The sequence below is a fragment of the Nycticebus coucang genome, chromosome 3 (genome assembly GCF_027406575.1).
Source record: "Nycticebus coucang isolate mNycCou1 chromosome 3, mNycCou1.pri, whole genome shotgun sequence".
Lineage (NCBI taxonomy): Eukaryota > Metazoa > Chordata > Mammalia > Primates > Lorisidae > Nycticebus > Nycticebus coucang.
Genome location: NC_069782.1, coordinates 156,204,271 through 156,229,583, shown reverse-complemented (window position 1 = coordinate 156,229,583; position 25,313 = coordinate 156,204,271). Strand labels below are relative to the sequence as shown.

General features: G+C 43.2%; 1 protein-coding gene across 2 annotated transcripts in view; it reads left to right on the top strand.

Annotated features, from left to right (window-relative positions):
• The window catches only part of MKI67 (marker of proliferation Ki-67), a 28,645-nt gene extending 5,427 nt beyond the window's left edge, over positions 1-23,218 (top strand). The window contains exons 4-14 of one of the 2 annotated variants that reach the window (XM_053585551.1): positions 903-969; positions 2,940-2,985; positions 3,462-4,535; positions 5,848-6,026; positions 7,150-7,495; positions 7,580-7,698; positions 7,810-7,981; positions 10,173-10,328; positions 11,500-18,818; positions 19,671-20,108; positions 23,098-23,218. In XM_053585551.1, coding sequence (XP_053441526.1) covers positions 903-969; positions 2,940-2,985; positions 3,462-4,535; positions 5,848-6,026; positions 7,150-7,495; positions 7,580-7,698; positions 7,810-7,981; positions 10,173-10,328; positions 11,500-18,818; positions 19,671-20,108; positions 23,098-23,160 — 9,979 coding nt within the window. In that variant the 3' untranslated portion in view covers positions 23,161-23,218. The remainder of the gene's footprint in view (positions 1-902; positions 970-2,939; positions 2,986-3,461; positions 4,536-5,847; positions 6,027-7,149; positions 7,496-7,579; positions 7,699-7,809; positions 7,982-10,172; positions 10,329-11,499; positions 18,819-19,670; positions 20,109-23,097) is intronic. The other variant, XM_053585552.1, reaches the window with a different exon arrangement.
• The last annotated feature ends 2,095 nt before the right edge of the window (positions 23,219-25,313 follow it).

Genomic DNA, 25,313 nt, shown 5'->3' with positions numbered 1-25,313 from the left:
GCTGAGTTTTCATTATGTGAAATAAAGGATTGCTTGTATGGATTGGTCACTGAGATCATTGAACACTGAACAATTATATATCTTGCTAAATGTAGTCTTCTTAAGATGTGCCTATTCTGTTCAGATGTAGATTAAGTGGGAAACTGGAGTGAGCATGGTGTTCTTTTTTTTTTTTTTTTTTTTTTGTAGAGACAGAGTCTCACTTTTATCACCCTAGGTAGAGTGCTGTGGTATCATATAGCTCATAGCAACCTCCAGCTCCTGGGCTTAGGCGATTTTCTTGCCTCAGCCTCCTGAGTAGCTGGGACTACAGGCACCCACCACAATGCCTGGCTATTTTTTTGTTGCAGTTTGGCCGGAGCTGGGTTTGAAGCCGCCACTCTTGGTATGTGGGGCTGGCCCCCTACGCACTGAGCCACAGGTGCCGCCCAAGCATAGTGTTCTAATATATAACTTCGTAGTTACCCTAAAGGATGTGACTTCACAACGTGATTAAGAGCCATTTGTCTGCAGGCTTCCTGGTTGACTTTCCAAGCCATTGGGTGACTTCCATGGACATCAATTAGAGAAAACCCAATTTCGGTTTCCTATCCTTTAGTTTTGCACATAGAAAATGCTCAGGAATATTGTTAAATCATACCCAGGCTAGTCAGTGGTCAGAAGTTAATCAGTCCTCATCCTCTGGCAATGGTGTTTTTAAAACTAACTTGATGCAACTTATGTAAGTTTTTAATGTAGAAAACACTTTTCTAACTCTAAATTTATGTCTTTGTATATGGTAATGTCTTGAACAAAGCCTAAAGTTTGTTCTTTCATCCTTGAACATAACCCAATATGGAGACTTCAATCATGGGGTACAGATCTTTAACTTGCATCCGTGTCTGTTATTCTATGCACTACAGGTATGAAAATGACAGTTGTCAGGATGGAAACAAGTCAACGGAATTTCCAGCAAAAATACAAAAACAGGTGATGGTTAAGATTTTCTAAATTTGGGCTGTGATTATTTTTCTTTTTTTTTTTTTTTCTTTTTTTTGTACAGACAGAGTTTCACTTTATTGCCCTTGGTAGAGTGCCGTGGCCTCACACAGCTCACAGCAACCTCCAACTCCTGGGCTTAAGCGATTCTCCTGCCTCAGCCTCCCGAGTAGCTGGGACTACAGGCGCCCGCCACAACGCCCGGCTATTTTTTTGTTGCAGTTTGGCCGGGGCTGGGTTTGAACCCACCACCCTGGGCATATGGGGCCGGCGCCCTGCTCACTGAGCCACAGGCGCCGCCCCAGGCTGTGATTATTTTTCATAATAAGAGTCATTTATATATACTTTGATGAATGATTTCTCACTTAAACCAGTAACAGAAAAGGATGGGTTACTGGTTATAGGAGGAAAATATAACTGAAAGTATTAAAACATGAACTTACACATATTCAAACAATCTAAAACTAATATTTCCTCTTCATTCAAAATGAGAATGCTAAGTCAGTCTTAACACTTGCTCAAATAGTCTATGGAGTATGTTGTGATCTGATCTTCTTGCAAGCTTACAGTAAAGATACCGCCAATACGTAGAACTAAAATTGGGGAACTACGTCATATGGTGGTTTAATCAATGTCTTGAAAACTATGAGTGGCAAAGATGCTTCCTCATTGTGCTAGACAAATGGCCTGTGAGGCTGGAAGAGCATCCCCCTGCTGTGTCATGTGAGAGAATCCTATGGCTTGAGTGCTTCAGTGACAAGTGTGTATTCCACTGGTACAGCTTATTAAAACAAATTGTGGGCACAAGCTTAGGGATTTAGTGGGATCTAGTAGGTGCAGGATATGTTCTGAGAATTCTTATCCTTTCCTACTTTTTTGATTGCTCCCTAAGCTAGTCTTATATGAGCTTGTTGGAATTTTTTGACTTAAGTACACTTGAAATTAGCAACACGGTACTTGGATCCAGCATCTGCCCTGTTAAGTGTTGGTTCTTCCTGAGAGGAGCAGCCTCAGTGCTTAGGCTGCTGTTCCCAAGTTCCGGTGTGGAAAGGTCATTTCTGGAGTATCCCACATGCAGTCACTACCATCTTGTTAGTAGATGGAAGTGAATGCTCAAAAGTTAGTTGAACTGTAGATTAGATATGAGCATTCAGCAGTTCTTGACTGCTTGTTTTGTTATTGGTCTGTGATAAAAGGGGTATTAAAATTGATTATGTAGGAAGTGTTACAGTAACTTGAAATGTAGGATTATATATTTTAAGTATTTTGAATTTTATTAATATTTCATTTGTATTGTTTAGGTATAAGATTGGAAATTAAAAACTCTTCCCCTCTCACATAGTTTCAGAAGCAAAATGCTAGATATTAAACAAATTTGAAATTGATTAACGAAGGAAAATCTTTGCTTTTGGTAATATTTTTTGGATTTTTTTCTTAATCTGGATGATATAATTTTCCTCCTTGGGGACCATCAGATCAGTCTTTTATATCTTATATATGAGTTATGGTTTAGTTCTTCCACTCCAAAAAATTCCACATAAAGGAAGTGCAGGCTCTGAGGCCGCAGTGCCCAGGGGTTCTCTGTGTGTGCCTTGACTTTTGGGCTCATAGATTTGCCCTCAATATCTGGCTGCCATGAAGGCACATATGCTAAGTGGAGCTTCAATTCACCAATAGGTTCTGTGGCCCTTTTCTGTTAAAACTGATTCTGTACTTGTGGTGGTGGTGGGTTATAGGTCTGATGTTTAATTTTAGCTTTGGGTTCTTCTTCCATTGTTATTGGGAAATAACTAAGGAAGTCAGCTAAGAAGTACTTAAGGACCACTACCTCTCATATGATTTGGTAAAATCATATAAGAGAAGTGTAGTAAAGAAAATAATCAAAAAGAATCTTTTTATTTGTTATGACTGCCAGGATTTAAAAGGTATTTAAATCACTGTTCTTATTTCCCAATCTATAGGAACCATCACATCATGTCTCAAGATCTAGCTTATCTTCTGATGCTGGTGAGTAGTGGTTTGGTTTTGTTAGAGATCTGAAAGATCAGGTTTTGTGAAACATGATAGCAAGGAAGGGACAATAAGAATGCAAGTGTTAAAGGTGTCTGACAAAAGTCTAAGAGGGGTCAGTTAATATGTCAAAAGTAGGCGGATTCCTGAGTTAACTTTTTGTTCCTTAGAGATTGCTGGGCACTGTCATAGGGGAAAGTCCAAGGGTAAGAATTGCTTGTTCAGATGTCAACTCAATTCTTAGCAGCTTGGTAGCATATGACAGTTCATGCTGGTTATCAGAGACTAATGTGATTTATTTATTTGGATCGTAATACTACATAAGAAATACAGATTCAGGCATTAAGTGATTTGTAGACTAAGTGAAAAGCTACTTTATATGACAATATGAAGCAATTAATATATTAAATTCCAATGTTAATCATTGAGAAAATGTTGAACTTCTGTTTCTTATTTTATAATTCATTGCCAAGATGGGAAAGATCAAGATTCCAATGCCCATCAAAAAGTCACAGAAGGAAAAGTTTCGAGAAGTCGTCTGGTACATGTCAAGAATATCAAAAGAGACAGTTCTGCCTCTGATGGGTCAAAAGACAATGTTGCCCAGGAAACACCTAATGTTCCTTCCTCAGAACTTCCTGGACATAATGGCAGAAATGCAAGTAGTCCCATTGGTGGAGATTTTAAAGAAAATTCTAGGGTAAAATTAGTGAGCTGTTATGGAGAATTGAAGTCTTTTTCCTCTCCGCAATATCTTGACAGTAGCAAAAAAAATGAATCTCCCTTTAGGAAGCTTTATCAGTCAATGAAGAAAGAGTTGGAGGTAAAATCACAAAAAGAAAATGTTCTGCTGTATCATAAAAAATCAAGATCACAAAGTGATTACACAACAGAAAAAGAAAGTGCTGACAGTTTACAGAGTGAGACTCAACCACCGGTCTCAGGTAAACCGAGACAGAAATCTGGTGGAAGCACCCACGTCATGACATCCCCTGCTGCACCCAGACAAGAATCCATCCAGACGGAGAGCAAAGGAAGTGAGGCAGAGTTGGTGCCCAGAGAGGCCATGGGCTCCAGCACGCCTCTCTCTGAGACAACTAAAGTGAAGACCCCAGGACGATATTCACAGCAGCAAAATCCTTCACGAAAACGTAAGAATGAAGACTTGTATGTTATTAGTGGAAGAACCTCTATGAATCTGGATAAAATTGAAGACTTCAAGGCAGAGGATAAAACACGTACTCCTAGGGAGATTTTAACTAGAAATCAAACAACTGAAGTTGAAGATGCTGCCAACTCTGCTGCTAAGTCAGAAAATCTCTCTTCTAAAAGGAAGAGGAGTATTCCTACACATGTGGAAGCTATGCCTACTGAGACAGAAATTCAGAGTGACCCGTTTTTAACTCTATGGCTCACTGAAGTTGAAAGGAAGATTCAAAAGGATTCCCTCAACAGGCCTGAGAAATTGGGCACTACAGCTGGACAGATGTGCTCTGGTTTACCTGTTCTTAGTTCAGTTGATATCAGCAACTTTGGTGATTGCATTAGTAAGTTCATTTAAGTGTAAATTTTTTCTAAAAAGATTAACACCTGCCAGAGAAGTAGATAGGAATTAATGAGACCTTTTTTCAATCAGTAACGATTATCTTTGTGGTAGATAATCTGAGCACATAGGGGACAAGGTAAGACAGATGTGTTCATTGTTTTACTTGACAGGTGAAGGCTGAAGGCCTGGATAATTGTAACAAGGAATGGGAGAGGAGATGCAGGCTGTCTAGATGCCCATAGCAGGGTCTGGTTAAGGTGATAGGGTGGTCCTAGGCATATTTGATTCTCCTTTTCCACCTGTCAAAACAGAAAGGAGAATAATCATAATTGCATTTGCCTGGGGTTTAATTCTGAACTACTGTTAACTATCATGTGATTTGTATCATTTAGAATAAATCACTCAAAATCCCTTGGAAATCACTGAACATAGTGTAGCTCTCAGGTATTTATACTCTGTTGTCAGAGTGTCCTACAAGCAATTTTAGTGTAAACACTTGTTCCAGGACTTTATAACGGCCAGGCAAACTCACGCTTCACAGACATTAACCACTTGATCCTCAGTGTGGTTGTGGTGCCCATAGGCAGGTTTCCTTTTTATCTTGATGTGGCCAATGAAGAAACTGACAGCCCAAGCTCAGTGAGGTGGCTACTTGGTGTCTTTCCGCACTTTTCAGGGTTGGCTTATTGAAAGAAAGAAAAGATCTCTAGACCTCCTAATGCAATGATCTTATTATCCCGGCTCTATTTCTACAGATGGTCCTCAGTGTTGGGGTAGTAGATTCCTATAAAATGAGACCTAGATTATCCATCACTGTGCTTCCCCTGAGTCTTGTAGAGGGGTAGCATCTGCGAGACCAGGGATGGGGACTGGTGCTCCAGGAAGGTATGATGAGGGTGTGAGCTGACTATCAGAGTCACCTACAGAAGCTTGTACAACTCTCACAGTCTCCTCACTAGGTAGGTCTGAGGGAGGCCTAGTGCATGTCTTTTTAGAAAGTTCTCTGAGGCCATGGCCCCGTGTACCCCCTCCTCTTTTAAGGTGAAAGCTATTGTTGCAGGCAGATCTTGTTCTTAATCTATGTCCACATGCAATGTTTTGGAACGTGATGTCTAGTGGTTTCTCCTTAGATCTTTTAAGTACTCTTGAAGCAGCTTTAGTTTTATCAGTATTACAAGAGAGTGAAGGTGTGCTGTGGGTGTTAGTTTCAACAAACTTCCAACAGGTTAGTCTTTAGTATGGATGTGAAATAAACTGCAAGTCTTAGTGTGCTTTTTCCATTGCTCTTTTCATGTTTGTATTCATTACTGCAGATAAGAGTGAGGGGGGGCCACTGAAACGAAGGCGTGTGTCCTTTGGTGGTCACCTACGACCAGAATTGTTTGATGAAAACTTGCCTCCCAATACCCCTCTCAAAAGAGGAGAAACACCAACAAAAAGAAAGTCTCTGGTTACTCACACCCCAACAACCGTCCTGAAGAAAATCATCAAGGTGAGTTTAAAAATTGTATTGGTTCCCATTGCTGTCTGATGACTCACTCATGTGGTACCTTCAGGCAGTCCGCAAGTTACAAATACCTGACTTATGTAAACTCGCACTTACAAACAGAGGCTATTACAGGTAATATGCAAATGTACCTGTTTCAACGTATATACAAATTCAACTTAAGAACAAACCTACAGAACCTATCTCATTTGTAACTGGGGGACTACCTGTACAAAGGTCCAAAATTCCTACAAAGGTAGAATTATAAAATCTTTTTTTTTTTTTTTAAAGAAGATTTTAAAAAGATTGAATGACAGCTCATTTATTTGGGTACTGGAAAGGGAGCATCTGGGTCCCTAACTGTGGCTCTGATGTGCCTGAGCTGGGTATCCTCTGTACTTCCCTCTGTAGTGCAGAAGTCCCCTAACACCTGCACTTATAGCACCATACAGTTACCCTGCAGTAATAGTAAAAATGACCAGTTAAAATGATACATCACCTCATATAACCATAAGGATTGTTTTATTTTCTTTTAGAATTGCAAGGCTACATTTAATGCATTTAACTGGTGATAAGGATAATCACTGATGGTAAAACATCCAACTGTCACATAGCTTTTTAGAACTCACACCATGTTCTCCCTTGTTTTTAAATTGCTGCAAAGGTACAACCCTTTGGCTCGCCTTCATAACAGGGCCTGGGCCATCTTTACTTCTCTTACGAATAGGAGAGGAAAGTGATGCCTGGTTCACTTTCCATTCTAGGCTGGCTCTCCAGGGAGAGCAGCCCTCCCTTCACACGGATCGCAGGGACCTGGACACTGCAGCAGGTTTGCTGGAACTGATATAAGAGCAGGCTAGTCTTTCACTGATCAGACTTTCCTTCCATCCTTCTACGTGAGATATCTCAATGCAGTCTTATTTGTTTAAATTTTTAAAACAAAATTAAAAAATTTAAATTTGTTTAAATTTTCTCCCTAAATGATGGGGGCAGTTTTTCCTCTACAATAGTTTAAACATTTGATACTTTAAGATTTAAATTAAATTTTTAATTAAATAGATTTCTAACAGTTATTATGGAGATATTACATCCTTGGTAAGGTTTCTTAAAAATGTTACTGTTTTGTCAGGAACATCCTCAACTATCAAGCAAGGAAGAGTCTGCTTCCGAAATCCATTTGGAAATGACAGCACAAAATGTGTATGTGAGCTCTCCAGCTCCTGGGCCTGGTACTGGTCCAGGTCCTGGGCCTGGTCCTAGGACAACTCCAGTTACAAATGGTCAAAGCTGTAGATCATGCAAGGCGTCCTTTGTTTCCAGTGGCAGCAAATCTCAGACAGATATTCTTAAGAGAGGAGGGAGGAAGAGTGGCAACCTGCCTTCAAAGAGAACTTCTATCAGTCGGAGTCAACATGACATTTTACAGATAATTTGTTCCAAAAGAAGGAGTGGAGCTTCTGAAGCCAATTTAATTGGTTAGTGTTATACTGGCAAATATATATTCAAGTGAGTTTTCTTATTAGTTTTTGAGAAGTTTCATCATCTCTTCCCTTTGACAGTTGCAAAATCATGGGCAGATGTTGTAAAACTTGGCGCAAAACAAACACAAACAAAAGTCGTGAAACATGCACCTCAAAGGCCAGTAAACAAAAGACAGAGAAGACCCAACACTCCCAAGGTACGAGGTGCCGCTGTAAACTGCGTGTTTGCGTGGTTGGCACTGTTTAAGATCGGGTGACATGTGTCTTTGTGCTTTGACATTTGTTCTTCTCCTTCCTGTTTTCTACAGAAGCCTGTGGACAATGTTCATCGACAGTTCAGCACAGGCCATGCAAACTCTCCTTGTACCGTAATAATAGGAAAAGCTCACGTTGAAAAAGTAAACATGCCTGCTCAGCCCTACAGAATGCTAAACAACTTTGTTTCCAAGCACAAATTGGACTTTAAGGAAGATCTTTCAGGTAAAAACATAGCCTCAGCTCTTCTAACTCATAACCCATTTGATCCTACTATTTTTGACTTTGTTGATATTTGCTTTGGTACCTTTTTTTATCTGCTGTGAGTGAGATTATAGAATAAAAAATTGAGTCCACCTTCTGGGGTCATAATATTCAAGGAAGGTAAAGCTGGTTTGCATTGTAAGGACAGGTGTCTAACAATTTTGGGGTCATGTGTCCTCCATGAAGTAGGAATGGAAATGTCAAATGTTTCTATTTATTCTGGAGAGTAGTGTGCTCGTAAGAAACTGCAAAATGCTTTATAGCGAAGAATACAGCTTATTCTTAAAATTGCCTCTCTCCCTGCAGCTTATTAATAGTTTATCCCAGAAGTGGATCAATTGTGTTTAAGCAATATTTTGCTTTCTCAAGATTTACCCTTTTTCTAGGTGCTTTAACTGTTTCTTGAAAGAAATCCCCAGAAGGAGGTTCCCTTCAACAATTAACAATTGAGCAAATATTTCCACTCAATTCCCATTCTCAGTAAAAGTGGGGCTTGACTTGCTTAATGTTGTAGCACTTATGAATGACTGCTACAAATCTGCTCAAGAGAGCAGATTTTAGGTTTCAAGTTGTATAATTTGTCCAGTGGTTTTCACTGTGTTCAGTTTGGAAGGGAGGTGAGATTTGAACTGAATAGGTGGAATCTTACTTTTATTTCTTGGCAGATTATGAATTTTAAGAATTGTTGTACTCTTCAGTATAATGTGTACAATTTACCCTCTAATTAGAGTCATAATTGGGGCAATTCATTTATCTTTTAAAAAATTAACAACAAAAATAGTGTTCATAGACTTATACTTGTGTATTTTTATAAGTTATGAGTGTGTACAAATGTACTAACATGTTCTAAACAAACTCTTGAAAATACTTTAAGAAAAAATGAAATTTTAAATGGTTGCCTCAAGCATTCCTTCTTTTAAGATGTTTTTCTAGAGTCAAACAATTCTCACCCCTTGGTGGGAGCAAATTTCAATACAAAACATTAATATCAGCTCTGTGCCTGTGGCTCAAGCGGCGAAGGCACCAGCCACATACACCTGAGCTGGCAGGTTCGAATCAAGCCTAGACCCACCAAACAACAATGACGGCTGCTACCAAAAAATAGCCAGGCATTGTGGCGGGCGCCTGTAGTCCCAGCTACTTGGGAGGTAGAGGCAAGAGAATCTCTTGAGCCCAGGAGTTGGAGGTTGCTGTGAGCTGTGATGCCATGGCCCTCTATCCAGGGGGGCAGCTTGAGGCTCTGTCTCAAAAAAAAAAAAAAATTTAATATCTGCTGAAGACTAACTTCTGGACATTTTTAAGTATGACCTGAAAGGCTATAGATGGAAGAGATTTTTGAGTGAATGGACTGTTTTGCAAGGGAGTCCTAAGAAATGGCTTCCCAAACACATTTTGTAGATTATAGCCAGACTGATGTCAAATGATGAAAGTAAGGAAAAAGTGGGATTATATCAGTTTTTCCAAAAGTTAAATCTTCTTTATGAAGAATTATATTATTTTTTTATCCTTGACATTATGTCAGTACTATCTTTTTGGTATTAACATGGAATTATGGTAATATTAGATTTCTTAAAAATATATATCATTATTTGACAGTACTAAAAATGGGCAGGCTCCATCATGTTCTAAAATGTGAGCACATGTTATTTATACATAGAACTTTATACATTTATACATTATATATACTTTTTTTATACATATATATACGTTGTACATTTATACATAGAACTGAGAAGCACAGGACTTTCAGAAGACAGCAGGAAGGCACTTGGCTTCTGGATCCTGGAAGGCAGGACCTCCTGGACAGGAGCTGTGACTAGCACTCCGGTCTGCAAGACCACAGAGGTTAACTAGCTTCATTTTTTCCACGAAAAGCAAAGAACATAATATACAGAGTGGCCATAAAGTTCGTGTGTAATTTAAAATTGCACACAAACTTTATGGCCACCCTGTATTTTCCCTTTGCTCTCTTGACAAAATTAGTCCACTATTAATGGAATCGCCTTTTATGAGTCCCTGTGTACCAGGAATCCTAGAGAGGAATCTGTTATTTCCCATGATTTTCAGAAGCTTCTTGTACATAAGGACTGGCATGGTTGTTTCCATGTATAAGCAATATGCCAGTTACTTCCCACATATTTTCGTTTAACAGGACTAAGTGAAATGTTCAAGACACCAGTGAAGGAGAAACCACAACCGATGAGCTCGTGTCCTGTTGCTCTTTCAAGTTCAGAAAATTTGCTTGGAAAAAAGCTTCAAGTCACTAAATCGGGAGAAGAACCTGTGCTACCCACTTCAGAGAGTTTTGGTTGGTTTCCTTTTTTTCTTGGCACTGTGATATTTTTGGGTAGAAGCTTAATAGATTTTTTTGGCTTGGTACCTGTAGCTCAGTGAGTAGGGCGCCGGCCACATACAGCAAAGCTGGTGGGTTTGAGCCCAGCTCGGGCCTGCTAAAACAACAATGACAACTGCAGTCAAAAGACAGCTGAGGGTTGTGGCGGGCATCTGTAGTCCCAACTACAGCCTTGGGAGGCTGAGGCAAGAGAATCACTTAAGCCCTATAGTTTGAGATTGCTGTGAGCTGTGATACCACAGCACTCTACCAAAGGCAACCAAGTGAGACTGTCTCAAAAAAAAAAAAAAAGGCATATAGATTTTTGCTATTCTCTGAAACAGACATTTTTGATGAGGATCATTACATCTTTTCTGTTTGAAAGGGAGGTTCCCATTAGCAGTTGAACTAACATTGACATTGACATTCATTGACTTACATAGAAAGACTGTCCCAGTTAAGTTTAAGTGATCCATGTACAATTTTGGCCTCTATTTATTAAAGAGGATGATATAGCAGAAAACTATAATGCTGTCTCATACTTACATATAAATTAAATTCAAAATTACTAAAAATTACCAAAAAGAAAGATAACAAGTTGTGTACTATGAAGTCATTCCTGCTTGTCTTCTAAGTGGGACAGGCGCAGGGTAAGTGTGAGACTGGAGAGGGAAGTGTCTTACTCTCTTATTTGGTGCTGATGACTATCCTCCTACCATGGAGGGAATGACTAGCTACTCTGAAGATACTTATTGTAGGTAAGTATTGCAATGGGGATTCTAACCATACAAAGTATAACATTGATGGGTCAGGGCAAGAAATAGGTGTTTCTAATATTTGAAGAAAAATACCTGTATGTAGGTCAATGACACATGGCACAGCAGCCTTCAGAGGATCCCTCTTAAGGAATTATTTCCATTATATAATCAGATAGATCCTGTCAACTCCACTATATCACCAAATAACATTATTGCTACATGTTCATAGCTCTTAGGTAAGACAGATTTATAGCCATATATGTGGCCTCTTATGCTCATTGAAACATGAAGCTAAATATCTGGTTCTTATACTATCTTTCATGAGGATAAAATACTAGATTGTCATAAGACAGTAGAATATATTTACTGTATGTGTTTTTTTCTCACAGGAGAAAATGTGCTCTTCAGTACTCAGGATGCCCTAAAAGAGCTATCTGATAAATATTCTGCAAGCCCTACTTTAAGGCAGCAGTGTATGAAAGAAAATGACACTCTTCTGAAAACTCCTAACACCTCTAGAGTGACTCCTGTTAAGATGAAAACTTCAGATATGGAGCCAGAGGCTTCAAAGACAGTGTCCAGTGCAAGCAGGTTAAGGACATCTATGGAGCTCAGAAATACAATGAAGATGCCTATAGAATGTAAGAGTGAAGACACAGAAAGGGACATTGATAACATCATGAGAAGAGGTCTGCGGAGGCCACTGCTACGAGAAAAGAAAGTAGGAGAGATGGAAGAAATTGAAAGATCTGAAAAATGTATGGAAATTATCAAATCAAAAGAAAATTCTGAAATGATGGCAGCTGGGAGGGGAACCAGAAGAAGTTGGGGGCAGACATGTAAGCCAGCATCTTACTCTGCAGGCCTCAAGAGATGGCCAGAGGGAGCCCCCGCAAAAGACGTGGCAGATAGCCAAGTTCTCCTCCAAACACCACATCACACCAAGGAACCAATGAATGAGAAGGCTCAAACCTCTAAAGTGCACTGCAAATCTTTACAGCCAGAACCAACCAACAATCCCATAAGCACAAAAGGACAGCCCAAGACATCTCTGGGAAAAGTGGACCTGAAAGAAAAGGTCCCATCACTCAGCAGGCTCCCACAAACACCAGAGGAAAACCTGCACACACACAAAGATAAAGGCACCAAAGTGCTTCAAGAGACTTCACAGCAGAAAGTGCACCCAGAGGACTGTGTAACTGGAAGGATAGGGAGGCCCAGAGCACCCAGGGAAGAGGTCCAAACCCTAGAAGATCTGGCTGGCTTTAGAGAGCTCTTCCAAACACCAAAACCCAATGACAAGCCCATAGCTGATGACAGGGCTGCTAAAATACCCAGCAACTCTCCACAGCCAGGATCAGTGAGCACCCCAACAAGCACGAAAAGACAGTCCAAGACACCTTTGGGGAAAATGGGTGCAGAGGAAAAGTTCTCACGAACACCTACGGAGTCCACACCCACACCCAAAGTACCAGATGAGGACAAAGGCATCAAAACCTTCAAAGAATCTGTAAAGCAGAAACTGCAGCCAGTGGCAAGTGTAGCTGGCAGCAGGAGAAGGTCAAGAGCAGCCAAGGAAGAAGTCCAATCCCTAGAAGAGCTGATTGGATTCAAAGAACTCTTCCAAACACCAGGGCACACTGAGAGGTCAATGATTATTGACCAAAGCACAGAAATACTCCACACATCTCCACGATCAGAACCAGTGGACACCCCAACAAGCAAAAGGAGACAGCCTGAGACATGTCTAGGGAAAATGGATGTAGGAGGGGAGCCCCCAACATTGAAGAAGCTCTCACAAACACCGGAGGGATTCATGCACACCCCCAAAATACCAGCTGATGACAAAGGCATCAAAGCCTTCAAGGAATCTGCAAAGCAGAAACTAGAGACTGTGGCAGGTGTAGCTGGCAGCAGGAGAAGGTCAAGAGCAACCAAGGAAGAAGTCCAATCCCTAGAAGAACTGACTGGCTTCCAAGAGCTCTTCCAAACACCAAGGCACACTAAAAGGTCAATGACTATTGACCAAAGCACAGAAACACTCCGCACAACTCCACAACCAGAACTAGTAGAGGCCCCAACGATCACAAAGAGACAGCCCAACACAAGTCTCAAGCCAGTGGCTGCAGAGGAAGAACTTTTAGCCCTCAGGAAGCTGACACCATCATCTGGGAAAGCTATGGGCACACCCAGACCACTAGCAGGTGATGAGAAAGGCATCAAAGCCTTTATGGACACTGCAAAGCAGAAATCAGATGTCACAGAAAATTTAAGTGGACATAAGAGGAGGCCAAGAGTTCCTGAGGAAAAGGGTCAGTGCCCAGAAGACATGTCTGGTTTCAAAGAGCTCTTCCAAACACCAAAATGCAATAACAGGCCCATAACTGACAGCAAAACTATGAAAATACCCTGCACACCTCCACAGGTAGAACCGGTGAACAGCCCAACAAGCACGAAAAGGCGGCCCAAAACACCTTTGGGGAAAATAGATGTAGGGGAGGAGCCCCCAACAGCAACGAAGCTCTTGCAGACACCAGTGGAATCCATGCACTCCCCTGAAGTACCAGCTGAGGACAAAGGCATGAAAGGATTTAAGGACTCTGCAAAGCAGAAATTGGAGCCAGCTGGCAGCAGAAGGTCAAGAGTAACCAAGAAAGTTGCCCAACCCTTAGAAGAGCTGATTGGGTTCAAAGAGATCTTTCAAACACCAAAACCCAATGACAGACTCATAGCTGATGACAGCACTGTTAAAATACCTGGCATGTCTTCACAGCCAGGATTGGCAAACACTCCAGCAAACATGAAAAGACAGCCTAAGACATCTTTTGGGAAAATGGATGCAGGGGAAGAGCTGCCAACATTGAGGAAGCTCTCACAAACACCAGGGGAATTCATGCACACCTCCAAAATGCCAGCTGAGGACAAAGGCATCAAAGCCTTCAAGGAATCCACAAAGCAGAAACTAGAGTCAGTGGCAGGTGTAGCTGGCAGCAGGAGAAGGTCAAGAGCAACCAAGGAAGAAGTCCAATCCCTAGAAGAACTGACTGGCTTCCAAGAGCTCTTTCAAACACCAAGGCACGCTGAGAGGTCAATGACTATTGACCAAAGCTCAGTAATACTCTGCACATCTCCTCAACCAGAGCCAGTGGACACCCCAACAATCATAAAGAGGCGGTCCAACACAAGTCTTAAGTTTCTTCCTCAAGTAGAGGAAGAGCTTTTAGCTCTCAGGAAGCTGACACCATCATCTGGGAAAGCCATGGACATGCCCAGACCACTAGCAGGTGATGAGAAAGGCATCAAAGCCTTTATGGCCACTGCAAAGCAGAAATCAGATATCACAGAAAATTTAAGTGGACATAAGAGGAGGCCAAGAGTTCCTGAGGAAGAAGGTCAGTACCGAGAAGACATGTCTGGCTTCAAAGAGCTCTTCCAAACACCAAAATGCAATAACAGGCCCATAACTGACAGCAAAACTATGAAAATACCCTGCACACCTCCACAGGTAGAACCGGTGAACAGCCCAACAAGCACGAAAAGACAGCCCAAAACACCTTTAGGGAAAATGGATGTAGGGGAGGAGCCCCCAACAGCAACGAAGCTCTTGCAGACACCAGTGGAATCCATGCACACCCCCAAAGTACCAGCTGAGGACAAAGGCATGAAAAGATTTAAGGACTGTGTAAAGCAGAAATTGGAGTCAGCAGGCAGCAGAAGGCCAAGAGCAGTTAAGGAAGAGACCCAACCCCTAGAAGATTTGGCTGGTTTCCAAGAGGTCGTGCAGACACCAGGGCACGCTAAAGAATCAGTGATTGTTGATCAAAGCATAAAAGTACTCTGGAAATCCTCGCAATCACAACTGATGAACACTCCCACAAGCATGAAGGGACAGCCCACAACATCTCTGGGAAAAGTGGACCTGAAAGAAAAGGTCCCAGCACTCAGCAGGCTCCCACAAACACCAGAGGAAAACCTGCACACACACAAAGGCACCAAAGTGCTTCAGGAGACTCCACAGCAGAAAGTGCACCCAGAGGATTGTGTAACTGGAAGGGTAGGGAGGCCCAGAGCACCCAGGGAAGAGGTCCAAACCCTAGAAGATCTGGCTGGCTTTAGAGAGCTCTTCCAAACACCAAAACCCAATGACAAGCCCATAGCTGATGACAGGGCTGCTAAAATACCCAGCAACTCTCCACAGCCAGGATCAGTGAGCACCCCAACAAGCACGAAAAGACAGTCCAAGACACCTTTGGGGAAAATGGGTGCAGAGGAAAAGTTCTCACGAACACCTACGGAGTCCACACCCACACCCAAAGTACCAGATGAGGACAAAGGCATCAAAACCTTCAAAGAATCTGTAAAGCAGAAACTGCAGCCAGTGGCAAGTGTAGCTGGCAGCAGGAGAAGGTCAAGAGCAGCCAAGGAAGAAGTCCAATCCCTAGAAGAGTTGATTGGATTCAAAGAACTCTTCCAAACACCAGGGCACACTGAGAGGTCAATGATTATTGACCAAAGCATAGAAATACTCCACACATCTCCACGATCAGAACCAGTGGACACCCCAACAAGCAAAAGGAGACAGCCTGAGACATGTCTAGGGAAAATGGATGTAGGAGGGGAGCCCCCAACATTGAAGAAGCTCTCACAAACACCGGAGGGATTCATGCACACCCCCAAAATACCAGCTGACGACAAAGGCATCAAAGCCTTCAAGGAATCTGCAAAGCAGAAACTAGAGCCTGTGGCAAGTGTGGCTGGCAGCAGGAGAAGGTCAAGAGCAACCAAGGAAGAAGTCCAATCCCTAGAAGAACTGACTGGCTTCCAAGAGCTCTTCCAAACACCAAGGCACACTAAAAGGTCAATGACTATTGACCAAAGCACAGAAACACTCTGCACAACTCCACAACCAGAACTAGTAGAGGCCCCAACGATCACAAAGAGACAGCCCAACACAAGTCTCAAGCCAGTAGCTGCAGAGGTAGAACTTTTAGCCCTCAGGAAGCTGACACCATCATCTGGGAAAGCTATGGGCACACCCAGACCACTAGCAGGTGATGAGAAAGGCATCAAAGCCTTTATGGACACTGCAAAGCAGAAATCAGATGTCACAGAAAATTTAAGTGGACATAAGAGGAGGCCAAGAGTTCCTGAGGAAGAGGGTCAGTGCCCAGAAGACATGTCTGGTTTCAAAGAGCTCTTCCAAACACCAAAATGCAATAACAGGCCCATAACTGACAGCAAAACTATGAAAATACCCTGCACACCTCCACAGGTAGAACCGGTGAACAGCCCAACAAGCACGAAAAGGCGGCCCAAAACACCTTTGGGGAAAATAGATGTAGGGGAGGAGCCCCCAACAGCAATGAAGCTCTCACAGACACCAGTGGAATCCATGCACTCCCCTGAAGTACCAGCTGAGGACAAAGGCATGAAAGGATTTAAGGACTCCGCAAAGCAGAAACTGGAGCCAGCTGGCAGCAGAAGGTCAAGAGCAGCTAAGGAAGAGGCCCAACCCCTGGAAGACCTGGCTGGCTTCCAAGAGCTCTTCCAAACACCTGGACATGCTGAGGAAGCAGTGAGCATTGACCAAAGCATAAAAATACCCTGCACATGTCTACAACCAGAACCAGTGAACATCCCAGAAAACACAGAGAGCCGGCCCCAGCGAAGTCTCAGGAAAGTGTCAGCATTGAGGACACTCATGCAAACATCAAGGGAGTCCACATACACACACACAGCACCAATAGGTGAGGGCAAAGGCATCCGGGGGTTCAAGGACTCTACAAAGCAGAAACTGGACCCTGTAGCCAGTGTACATGGCAGCAGTAGGCCAAGAGCAGCTAAGGAAAGTGCTCAATCCCTACAAGACCAGCCTCGCTTCAAAGAGCCCTTCCAAACACAAGGTCCCACTGAGGAAGCAATGACTGATATTAAAACCAGTAGGTTCCCACAACCCAAACCAGTGGACATTCCAGAAAAGATAGAGCGCCGGCCCCAGAGAAGCCTTAGGAAAGGCTCAGCACTGAGGACATTCACGCAAACATCAGGGGAGTCTACACACACACACACAGTACCAGCAGGTGAAGGCAAAGGCATCAAAGCATTTAAGGAGACTACAGAACAGAAACTGGAGATGGTGGCGAGTGTACCTGGCAGTAGGAGAAGGGCAAGAGCAGCTAAGGGAAGTTCTCAATCCCTAGAAGACCAGCCTAGCTTCAAAGAGCCCTTCCAAACTCAAGGTCAGACTGAGGAAGCAGTGACTAGTGTTAAAACCAGAAGGTTCCCACAACCAGAACCAGTGGTCATCCCAGAAAACACAGAGAGCCGGCCCCAGAGAAGCCTCAGGAAAGGCTCGGCACTGAGCACATTCATGCAAACATCAGGGGAGTCTCCCCCCCCACACACAGCACCAGCTGGTGAGGGCAAAGGCATCAAAGCATTTAAGGAGACTACAGAGCAGAAACTGGAGATGGTGGCAAGTGTACCTGGCAGTAGGAGGAGGACAAGAGCAGTTAAACAAAGTGCTCAATCCCTAAAAGACCAGCCTAGCTTCAAAGAGCCCTTCCAAACTCAAGGTCACACTGAGAAAGCAGCAACTAGTGTTAAAACCAGAAGGTTCCCACAACCAGAACCAGTGGTCATTCCAGAAAACACAGAGAGCCGGCCCCAGAGAAGGCTCAGGAAAGGCTCGGCACTGAGCACATTCATGCAAATATCAGGGGAGTCTCCCCCCACACACACAGCACCAGCTGGTGAGGGCAAAGGCATCAAAGCATTTAAGGAGACTACAGAGCAGAAACTGGAGATGGTGGCAAGTGTACCTGGCAGTAGGAGGAGGACAAGAGCAGCTAAAGAAAGTGCTCAATCACTAAAAGACCAGCCTCACTTCAAAGAGCCCTTCCAAACTCAAGGTCACACTGAGGAAGCAGCAACTAGTGTTAAAACCAGAAGGTTCCCACAACCAGAACCAGTGGTCATCCCAGAAAACAAAGAGAGCCGGCCCCAGAGAAGCCTCAGGAAAGTCTCAGCACTGAGGAAGTTCACACAAACCTCAGGGGAGTCCACACACGCATCCAAAGAACCCCGAAGTGGGGATAAATGCATCCAAGTGGATAAGCAATCAGCAAAAAATCAACTGGACCCATCAGAAAATATAACAGGCAGCAAGAAGCAGCCAGGAGCCCCCAAGGAAGAGACTGAGCCCCTAGATAATCCAGCTGACTTCAAAGAGCTCTTTCCAATACCAAGTCAACCTGAGGAACTGAGAAAGGATGCTGAGAGCCTCCAGAGCACTCAAAAGCAAACCCCGGACAGTGGGAAACATCCAAAAATGCTCAGAAGGGTCCTTAGATCCCTTAAAGTAAAATCCATGGAAGATGTGGTAGGGACCAGAGACCCTGGAAAGTCACAAAGCAAAAGCAATAGTTCCATGTCCTCTAGGAAGAAGTGCAAAAAAGATGAAAATGTCACAGGAACCAAAAGGCTGCGCTGCATGACGGCTGCAGAGGGGACTACAGAGGGGCTGCCAGTTAGCAAGAAGCAGAGGTCTGCGCCCTGGGAGGGAGGCCCGTCACCTGCACCCTTGGTGGTGAAGACAAGTCTGAGAGCGTCTACGAAAAGCACTGAACCCATAGAAGATCTGACCAGCAATGGCGTGAAAACCAAGGGAAGGGCACACAGAGGAGGAGGTGCGGTCTCTCCAAGTGAGGTAATGGAACGTAGTTTGTCATCATTCAGTGTCGTCTGGGTAGGGCTTACCAAGTTTAGCTTAATTTGTATGCAACCCGAACTTAGAAGCAGATGTCCTTTCCAAAGGGGTTTCATTTAACTCAGTAACTGCAGGATGTGGTAAGAATCTTCCTGGAATGTTTAGAGGTAATAGAGTAATTTGGGAAGAGAACTAGTCAAAATTGCTAATGCAGACTTTAAGAAAGGTTTCTCAAGAATCAAATGAGTTATGTTCATCCTGATATGTTTGAAAAGGTGATCAAAGAAAAGCTGGGCAGTTCAGTTCAGTTTTGTTCCAGACACTGCCACCACGACCAAGAGGGGGCACAAATGCTACCCGTGTCACTATTTTGACAATAGAGTGTGTTCTTTAGAAAAACATCATTGTGGGGACTGAGAAAGAGCTTACTGCTGCATCCAAAACAGTTTGGGGACTCCAGAAGTGGTGATTCCCTACCCCACTATGGAAGTCACTGATGGAGGGTTAGGGATTGAATCACTGCCTATGAAAAGGGCATTTGTCTATAACGTAAACTATAAACATTAGATTTGGCATATATCACTTTAGGCTTGGTTCTGACATTTATCCTGAATTCCTTATTTCCATTTTGTCAGCAGAGATGATCGTTCCTCCATAGGAACAAAGTACCAAGGTATTATCTTCAGTCTTAGATGAGACATTCTAGAAGCATATCTCAGAAAGTTAATTAATTAATGGAAGAATTTTAAAGGATTTCTCCTTTTCACTGTAGATTATTGTTTTCCCTGAAGAATTTTGAGCCCTTTTTTTTTACTAATTTTTGGGTTTTCTTGGGTATCTTATTTCTTTAAGGGCATGTCCCTGCGCCCCAGACGCCAAAATAAAAGTGATGCAGAGCAGCAGAGAACTGAGGCTCCTGGACCAGCAGAAAAAGTGAAGAGAAGTGAAAAGAAGTCCTTGAAGATTTCCCAAGAATTAGAGACTCAAAACCCAGATGACAGAGTCAAGGAACCCACATTGCAGGGCAAAGTCAGTGAAAGCAGAGTGTGCCTGAGATCTGTCAAACAGAATAAGAGTCCTCAGTCTGACCCAGCAGAGGAGAAGGGGCCAGAGGCAGGTGTGGAAACCCACACAAAGAATCAGAGAGAGAAAGGAGTAAGAGGAAATTCAAATGCCGTGTGCCTGAGAGCAAGAAAGGCTGAACTCCAGCCTAAAGTCAACACTCTGGAGAGTGAATCCAAGCAGAGAGTGACCCGGGGTATCAAGAGGCGTGCAGAAAATCCAAAGGAGGTAGGTAAATTTTTATAAAAACAAAGTGTTTTAATATATTTTTGCATGATGTTATGAAGACAAACAAAAAGCATTATATAAAACCACCATGCCAACTCCCAGTTACACCAAAGGAAGGAACACTAATCCGAGCTATGTGTTTGTCTTTTTGGTTATATTTCATTTTATCTGCTTCGGGAATTCCACTTCAAATAGCAAATTCACATTATGAAGACTATTCAGGAAGAGCCGGGAACTTCTCTAGCTGCTACTTTTGTACTGCTAATGATGTAAACTGATGCTATAATTGTGGGTAGTTTCTTCAGTCTCTGTAGTTCCCGGAACTGAGTGAAGCAGAATGGCGGTCTCATATGGGATGTCCAAGGAGATCTCTGGACAGCTGGATTAGATATACTGGGGGTATTCCGAAGGCCAACAGTGCTAAGAGAGAGTTCCTGTCCAGCACTGAGAGCTTCTGTGCTCTTGCCCTTCCCCCGCCTGCCAAAGAATATCTAAGCTAATGAAGTATAAATGCTCCTAAAATCACTCCAGGCTTAGCTGCTCATAAGTTATCCTCATGTGAACAAATCCATGATACGTGATCACGGTCTTCTTGGCAGGGCTACCTGATTTAGCTAGTTTAAAATTAAGATGGGTTTAATTGCTATTTTTGTGTGAGTGGCCCACAACTACCATATATTTAGAGTTCAGAAAACAAAACTAACATAGCAGTAACCTTTTCAGATATAGACAGAAGTCCAGGTGTGGCCCCTACAGAGCTAACTAGGAAGCTACACTGAGATCACTGGATGAGTGGAAGACTCCAGGTGCCCCCAGTGTGTGCCATACAGCCAGCTGCAGAACTGCATGGGGGTCCTGTGTTTCTAGATGGAGGGCTGGAAGCTCTAGGGCAGTGGTTCTCAACCTTCCTAATGCCACAATGTATTTTCATTGTTAAAAACGGGTCGTGACCCACAGGTTGAGAACCATTGCTCTAGAGGGAAGTACTGATAGAATGTTCCAGAGAGGGAGGAGAGGCTCAGAGAAGTACCTCAATGCCCATGTGGATGGCCTAAGTCAGAGATTGCCCTGGGAACTGGCTGGAAGCCGAAGATGTCTGACCAGGCAGACAAGGTGCTAGGGACCAAAGCAATGCCAGGAACTGAGGCAGCCAATGTGGGCTACCAATTTCACATGTGTGTTCACCTGACAGGGCCTAAAACACCACAAATCCAGTCTGGAAAATGGTGCTTTATGGCAAAATTAAAGCAGGAATAAAAACAATTTTTTTTTTTTTTTTTTTTTAACTAGGATTATTGCTAAACACCCAACACGTAATCTCCAAAGTTGAGCAAGGCCTCTGGGTTCTGTGTGGGACATTCAGACCTCAGCTTTCTCAGACATGAGCACCCAGGGACCCTCACACAGGCTGATGTGCTTCTCCAGCCTCTTTCCTGGTATCTTACTGGGTGTCCTTGCACAGGCTCTAGCTCTAGCTCTCTGCGGGCCCAGAAATGCTTATAATGGGTACATTTTCCAGGAAGAAATTTATAACGTCCCTACCCTTTCACACTGGTGCCTTCCCCACTTAGCTGAGAGAAATAAGAACTACACAATAGTGAAAGCCAGGGGCAGAAGCAGGAAAGTGAGATGAGTGTATCTGGCCTTCCCGAGAAAAGGGGATGCGGACTTCTGCAGATACCACTTCTCACAGTGCTTGATTCAGGCCGAGAAGAGACCACCCAGTCAGACAAAGACTGTGGGGCCAGTGCAGTAGCCACAGCTCTCAAACGTGTGTGAATTCACTACCTTACAAATGACTGTCTCGTTTGGTACCAACTGAAAAGGCAGAAGGACTTATTTCCTTGCTGTCTGCTAGGATGGCAGTCATAACGCTATTACCTAAACTTGTATCTGAGATCTCATTGAATGTCCTTGCGACCCTCAGAGTCTTGAAGGAACAGGACAGAGCAGAATAGCCAGAGCAGGTGAAGTGACATCCCTCCCTGCTCTGTGATGAACTAAGACAGTGTGAGGGATTCCAGCCTAACCAATATCAGAGGAGTGGTCCCTCTGTATGAGCTTGTCTCAACTTTACCACTCTGTCATCACCTGGAATGCAGTTTAATACTTTACTGCCACCCTACAGAGTGTGTGGTCTGTCACTTGACCTTTTCAGAATGGATATTCCAGTCATGATGAACATGTGTGTTGCCCTGTAATATGTTTCAGATAGCATGCAACTATTTAAGATCGTTTGCATCTAGGCTAAGTGTTTTGCATGGGGCACAGAACAGAGTTTTGAATTCTTTCTTACCTTTTTATAACTCTTATCTTTCCTACTGTCAATGGTCACCTCACAAGGTTGTTTCCAAAATATGCCCACCATCACACTTAGCTTTTTCTCATGGACTGTCTGTTTGTGACTGTGTTAAGGCACAATTCAGACGCCAAGATTTGGGGGCGCCTATTCCTAAAAGGCAAGACCTTTTGTTTTCTTTAGATTTGATCCAAAATCAAATTGGAAATGCCTTCATCTTCCAGTTTCTGGTAAGGAAACACTGCCCCGTGTGGGGAACATACTTCAGAGGTGTTTGTTCACACAGAATAGACGATTGTACTCCTTACAGGGGGAGTTTGGTTTAGGAGATCCAAAGATTTAATCCTAACTGTACATTTTAATTCAAATTTTCTTAGTGATATGTTTTAGTTGGTGAAAATGTGTACACTGGTGAAGAAATTGTCTTTTTTTGTATTACATATTAGCTTAAAAATCGAAAATTTTATATGAAAAGATGTAATATTCAATTGTTGAAAATAGTTTAGGATAAGAAAAAACATCTTTAAGATAACATATATCTTAAAACTTATTTCCGACATCAAAATTAATTTCCTAGAATTAAAGGAGGTGCAGAATACCTAGTATTGATTTAGGTTTTTGCACAGAAGGATTGATTATAAAAATGGTTGTTTCAATTACTTAAGAGTTATATTTTTTCTTCCCACACAGGATAAAGAAATTATGTCCATCAAGAAAATAAGAACCAGAAGCCAGAAGTCATCAGGACAGTGAAGATATTTAGCCAAGAAATTTAAGTGGAAAAAATATAATAAAGTTAGTTTTATGATAAGTTCTAGTATAAATCTTGCCATTAGTTTCAAAGTAAATTTAGAAAGTAATGCTATCACTCTGTTTAAGGGAAGAACCCCTCCCCCCCATTCTGGGTTTCAGTGGGCTCCAGCAATCTGACAGGGAGTTATAAAGTGGGTGAGTGAGAACAGTTGAACTCTGTTGGGGGGGGGGGGGGTTAAGCTGAGGTTTACCCTCAACTTGGCAAACCAAAGCCCTGAAGGGTATCATCTCCCATAGTCCTCTACATCAGCCTTGCCTGCAGTCCTGGCCATCCTGCTGCCACTGCTGAGGTGTGTGCCTGTGTTTCCTTCAGAATGTGCAAGGCAGGGGCCTCTACCTCTGTGTAGGCCCAGTACTGAACAAAAGCTCAATGACCATTTATGAGTCAGTGAATGAGCAGACTAATGAAAATCACAGACTGTCTCTATCAGTGGATGGGGGCTGAGGAGCCTTTCATCCCTGTACTAAGGACCATTCCTCCCCATTCCAGGCTGTAACACTGGTCTTAGCTTCTGTCTTAGGCCCCTTTGTGCTGCTACCACACCTGGGAGTGGTGATTTGTACAGAACAGGGGATTTATTGCTTATGCTCTGGAGACTGGGGAGTCCAAGATAGAGGGGACCATGTGTGGTGAGGGTTTTGTGCTGCCTCATTCCCTGGCAGGAGGAGGAAGGACAAGAGTAGGGGAGGGAGCCAGACTCCTCTCCCTGTCAGGAGCCCCCCTCCTCCGCCCAGGGCATCAATCCATTAATGAGACAGCCCTCAGGGCCTAAGTACCTCTCAGGTCCCACCTCCCCACAGTTGCATGGGGGACACATTCAGTCCCCAGCGGCTCCTGCCATCATGTCATGTACATTTTCTGAGCTCTTTATCTGCTCTCACCTGTTCCTTCCCTGACTACCTGGCAGCCTGATGTCACCTGCTGTAGAAAATAACATACCCTGAAAAGAATTGCCATTCCTGACAGATGGAAGAAAACTCCTTGCCCCACGATCTCATCAGGGTTGCTGAGTTGGGAGCTGAGGCCTCCTAAATTTCATCTTTAGTTTCAGACTCAAACTATTGTTCCATTTTTATTTTCCACTGTGTTCCTTCTACTTTTTGTGTCCTCAAGTCAGAAAATAGCCCTCTAGTCCCTGTTTGGACTCTTCCCATTTGTCACCTTCCTAGTGTGTGCCCAGGGCTGGTGGTGCCCTGTCTCTCTGCGTTCATGTCCCCCCGTATGGCATGGAGCCGGCTGCACGTAGTATCTACTGGATGCAGGAATCTAAGATGTCTGGCTGAACTGATGGCTGTTACTTTTGGTACTTTGGCTGCCATCACAGCATTCTGAACAGTTGTCCATGGTCAGAAGGGATAATGACAGATTTTGTTTAAGGGAAGGCCCAGAGGTAGGGAGGGGACATTGGAGGGGCTTCATAGAGCGGGCTGCAGTTGAGCTGGGCCACAAAGAAGGGCAGTGTCACCAGATAGGAGGGGGAGGGTGTCCAAGGAGAGACCCTTTCAGAGAAGGCACTTTTTGGAGGTGTGGGGCATAATTGTGACTTTGTAGTTTGGTCAAATTCTAAACCCTTAAAGCGCAGGGGTGTTGCTATTAATATCTGAGTTCTATGAACACATTAAGATTTCAGGTTAATTTTAAACCAAAGAGAAAAATTTCAATCAATTGTGTGCCTATGGATCAGAACATTCTGAGTAACCAAAAAAAAAAAAAATCCTTTAGAACTCAATTCTAACCAAAAATCTCCCTGAAAGATAATCAATATATCTCCCCTGGGTCAGTTTTTAGGATTGTGCTAAGGGTGGTTTTCATTTCACCAGCTACAGGTGCTGGAAGCTCCTTCATAGGCTCCCCTTGTGTTTACAAGACACATTGCCACACAACACATCATTTGGTAGCTGGGGAAGGGGTTCTGACCCACCCACCTGGCTAATTGCGCATTTGAAAACAAGGAGCAATAAATACCTGCATGCTCTCCAATGGTTTAGTAACCTCCCTGAAGAGTTGCCAGGTGAGTTTTCCTGTGCTGGGAACTTCCCAGTGAACAGAAGGGAGCAGAGGGAGGGAGACTCATTACTACCGGGTGTGTGTG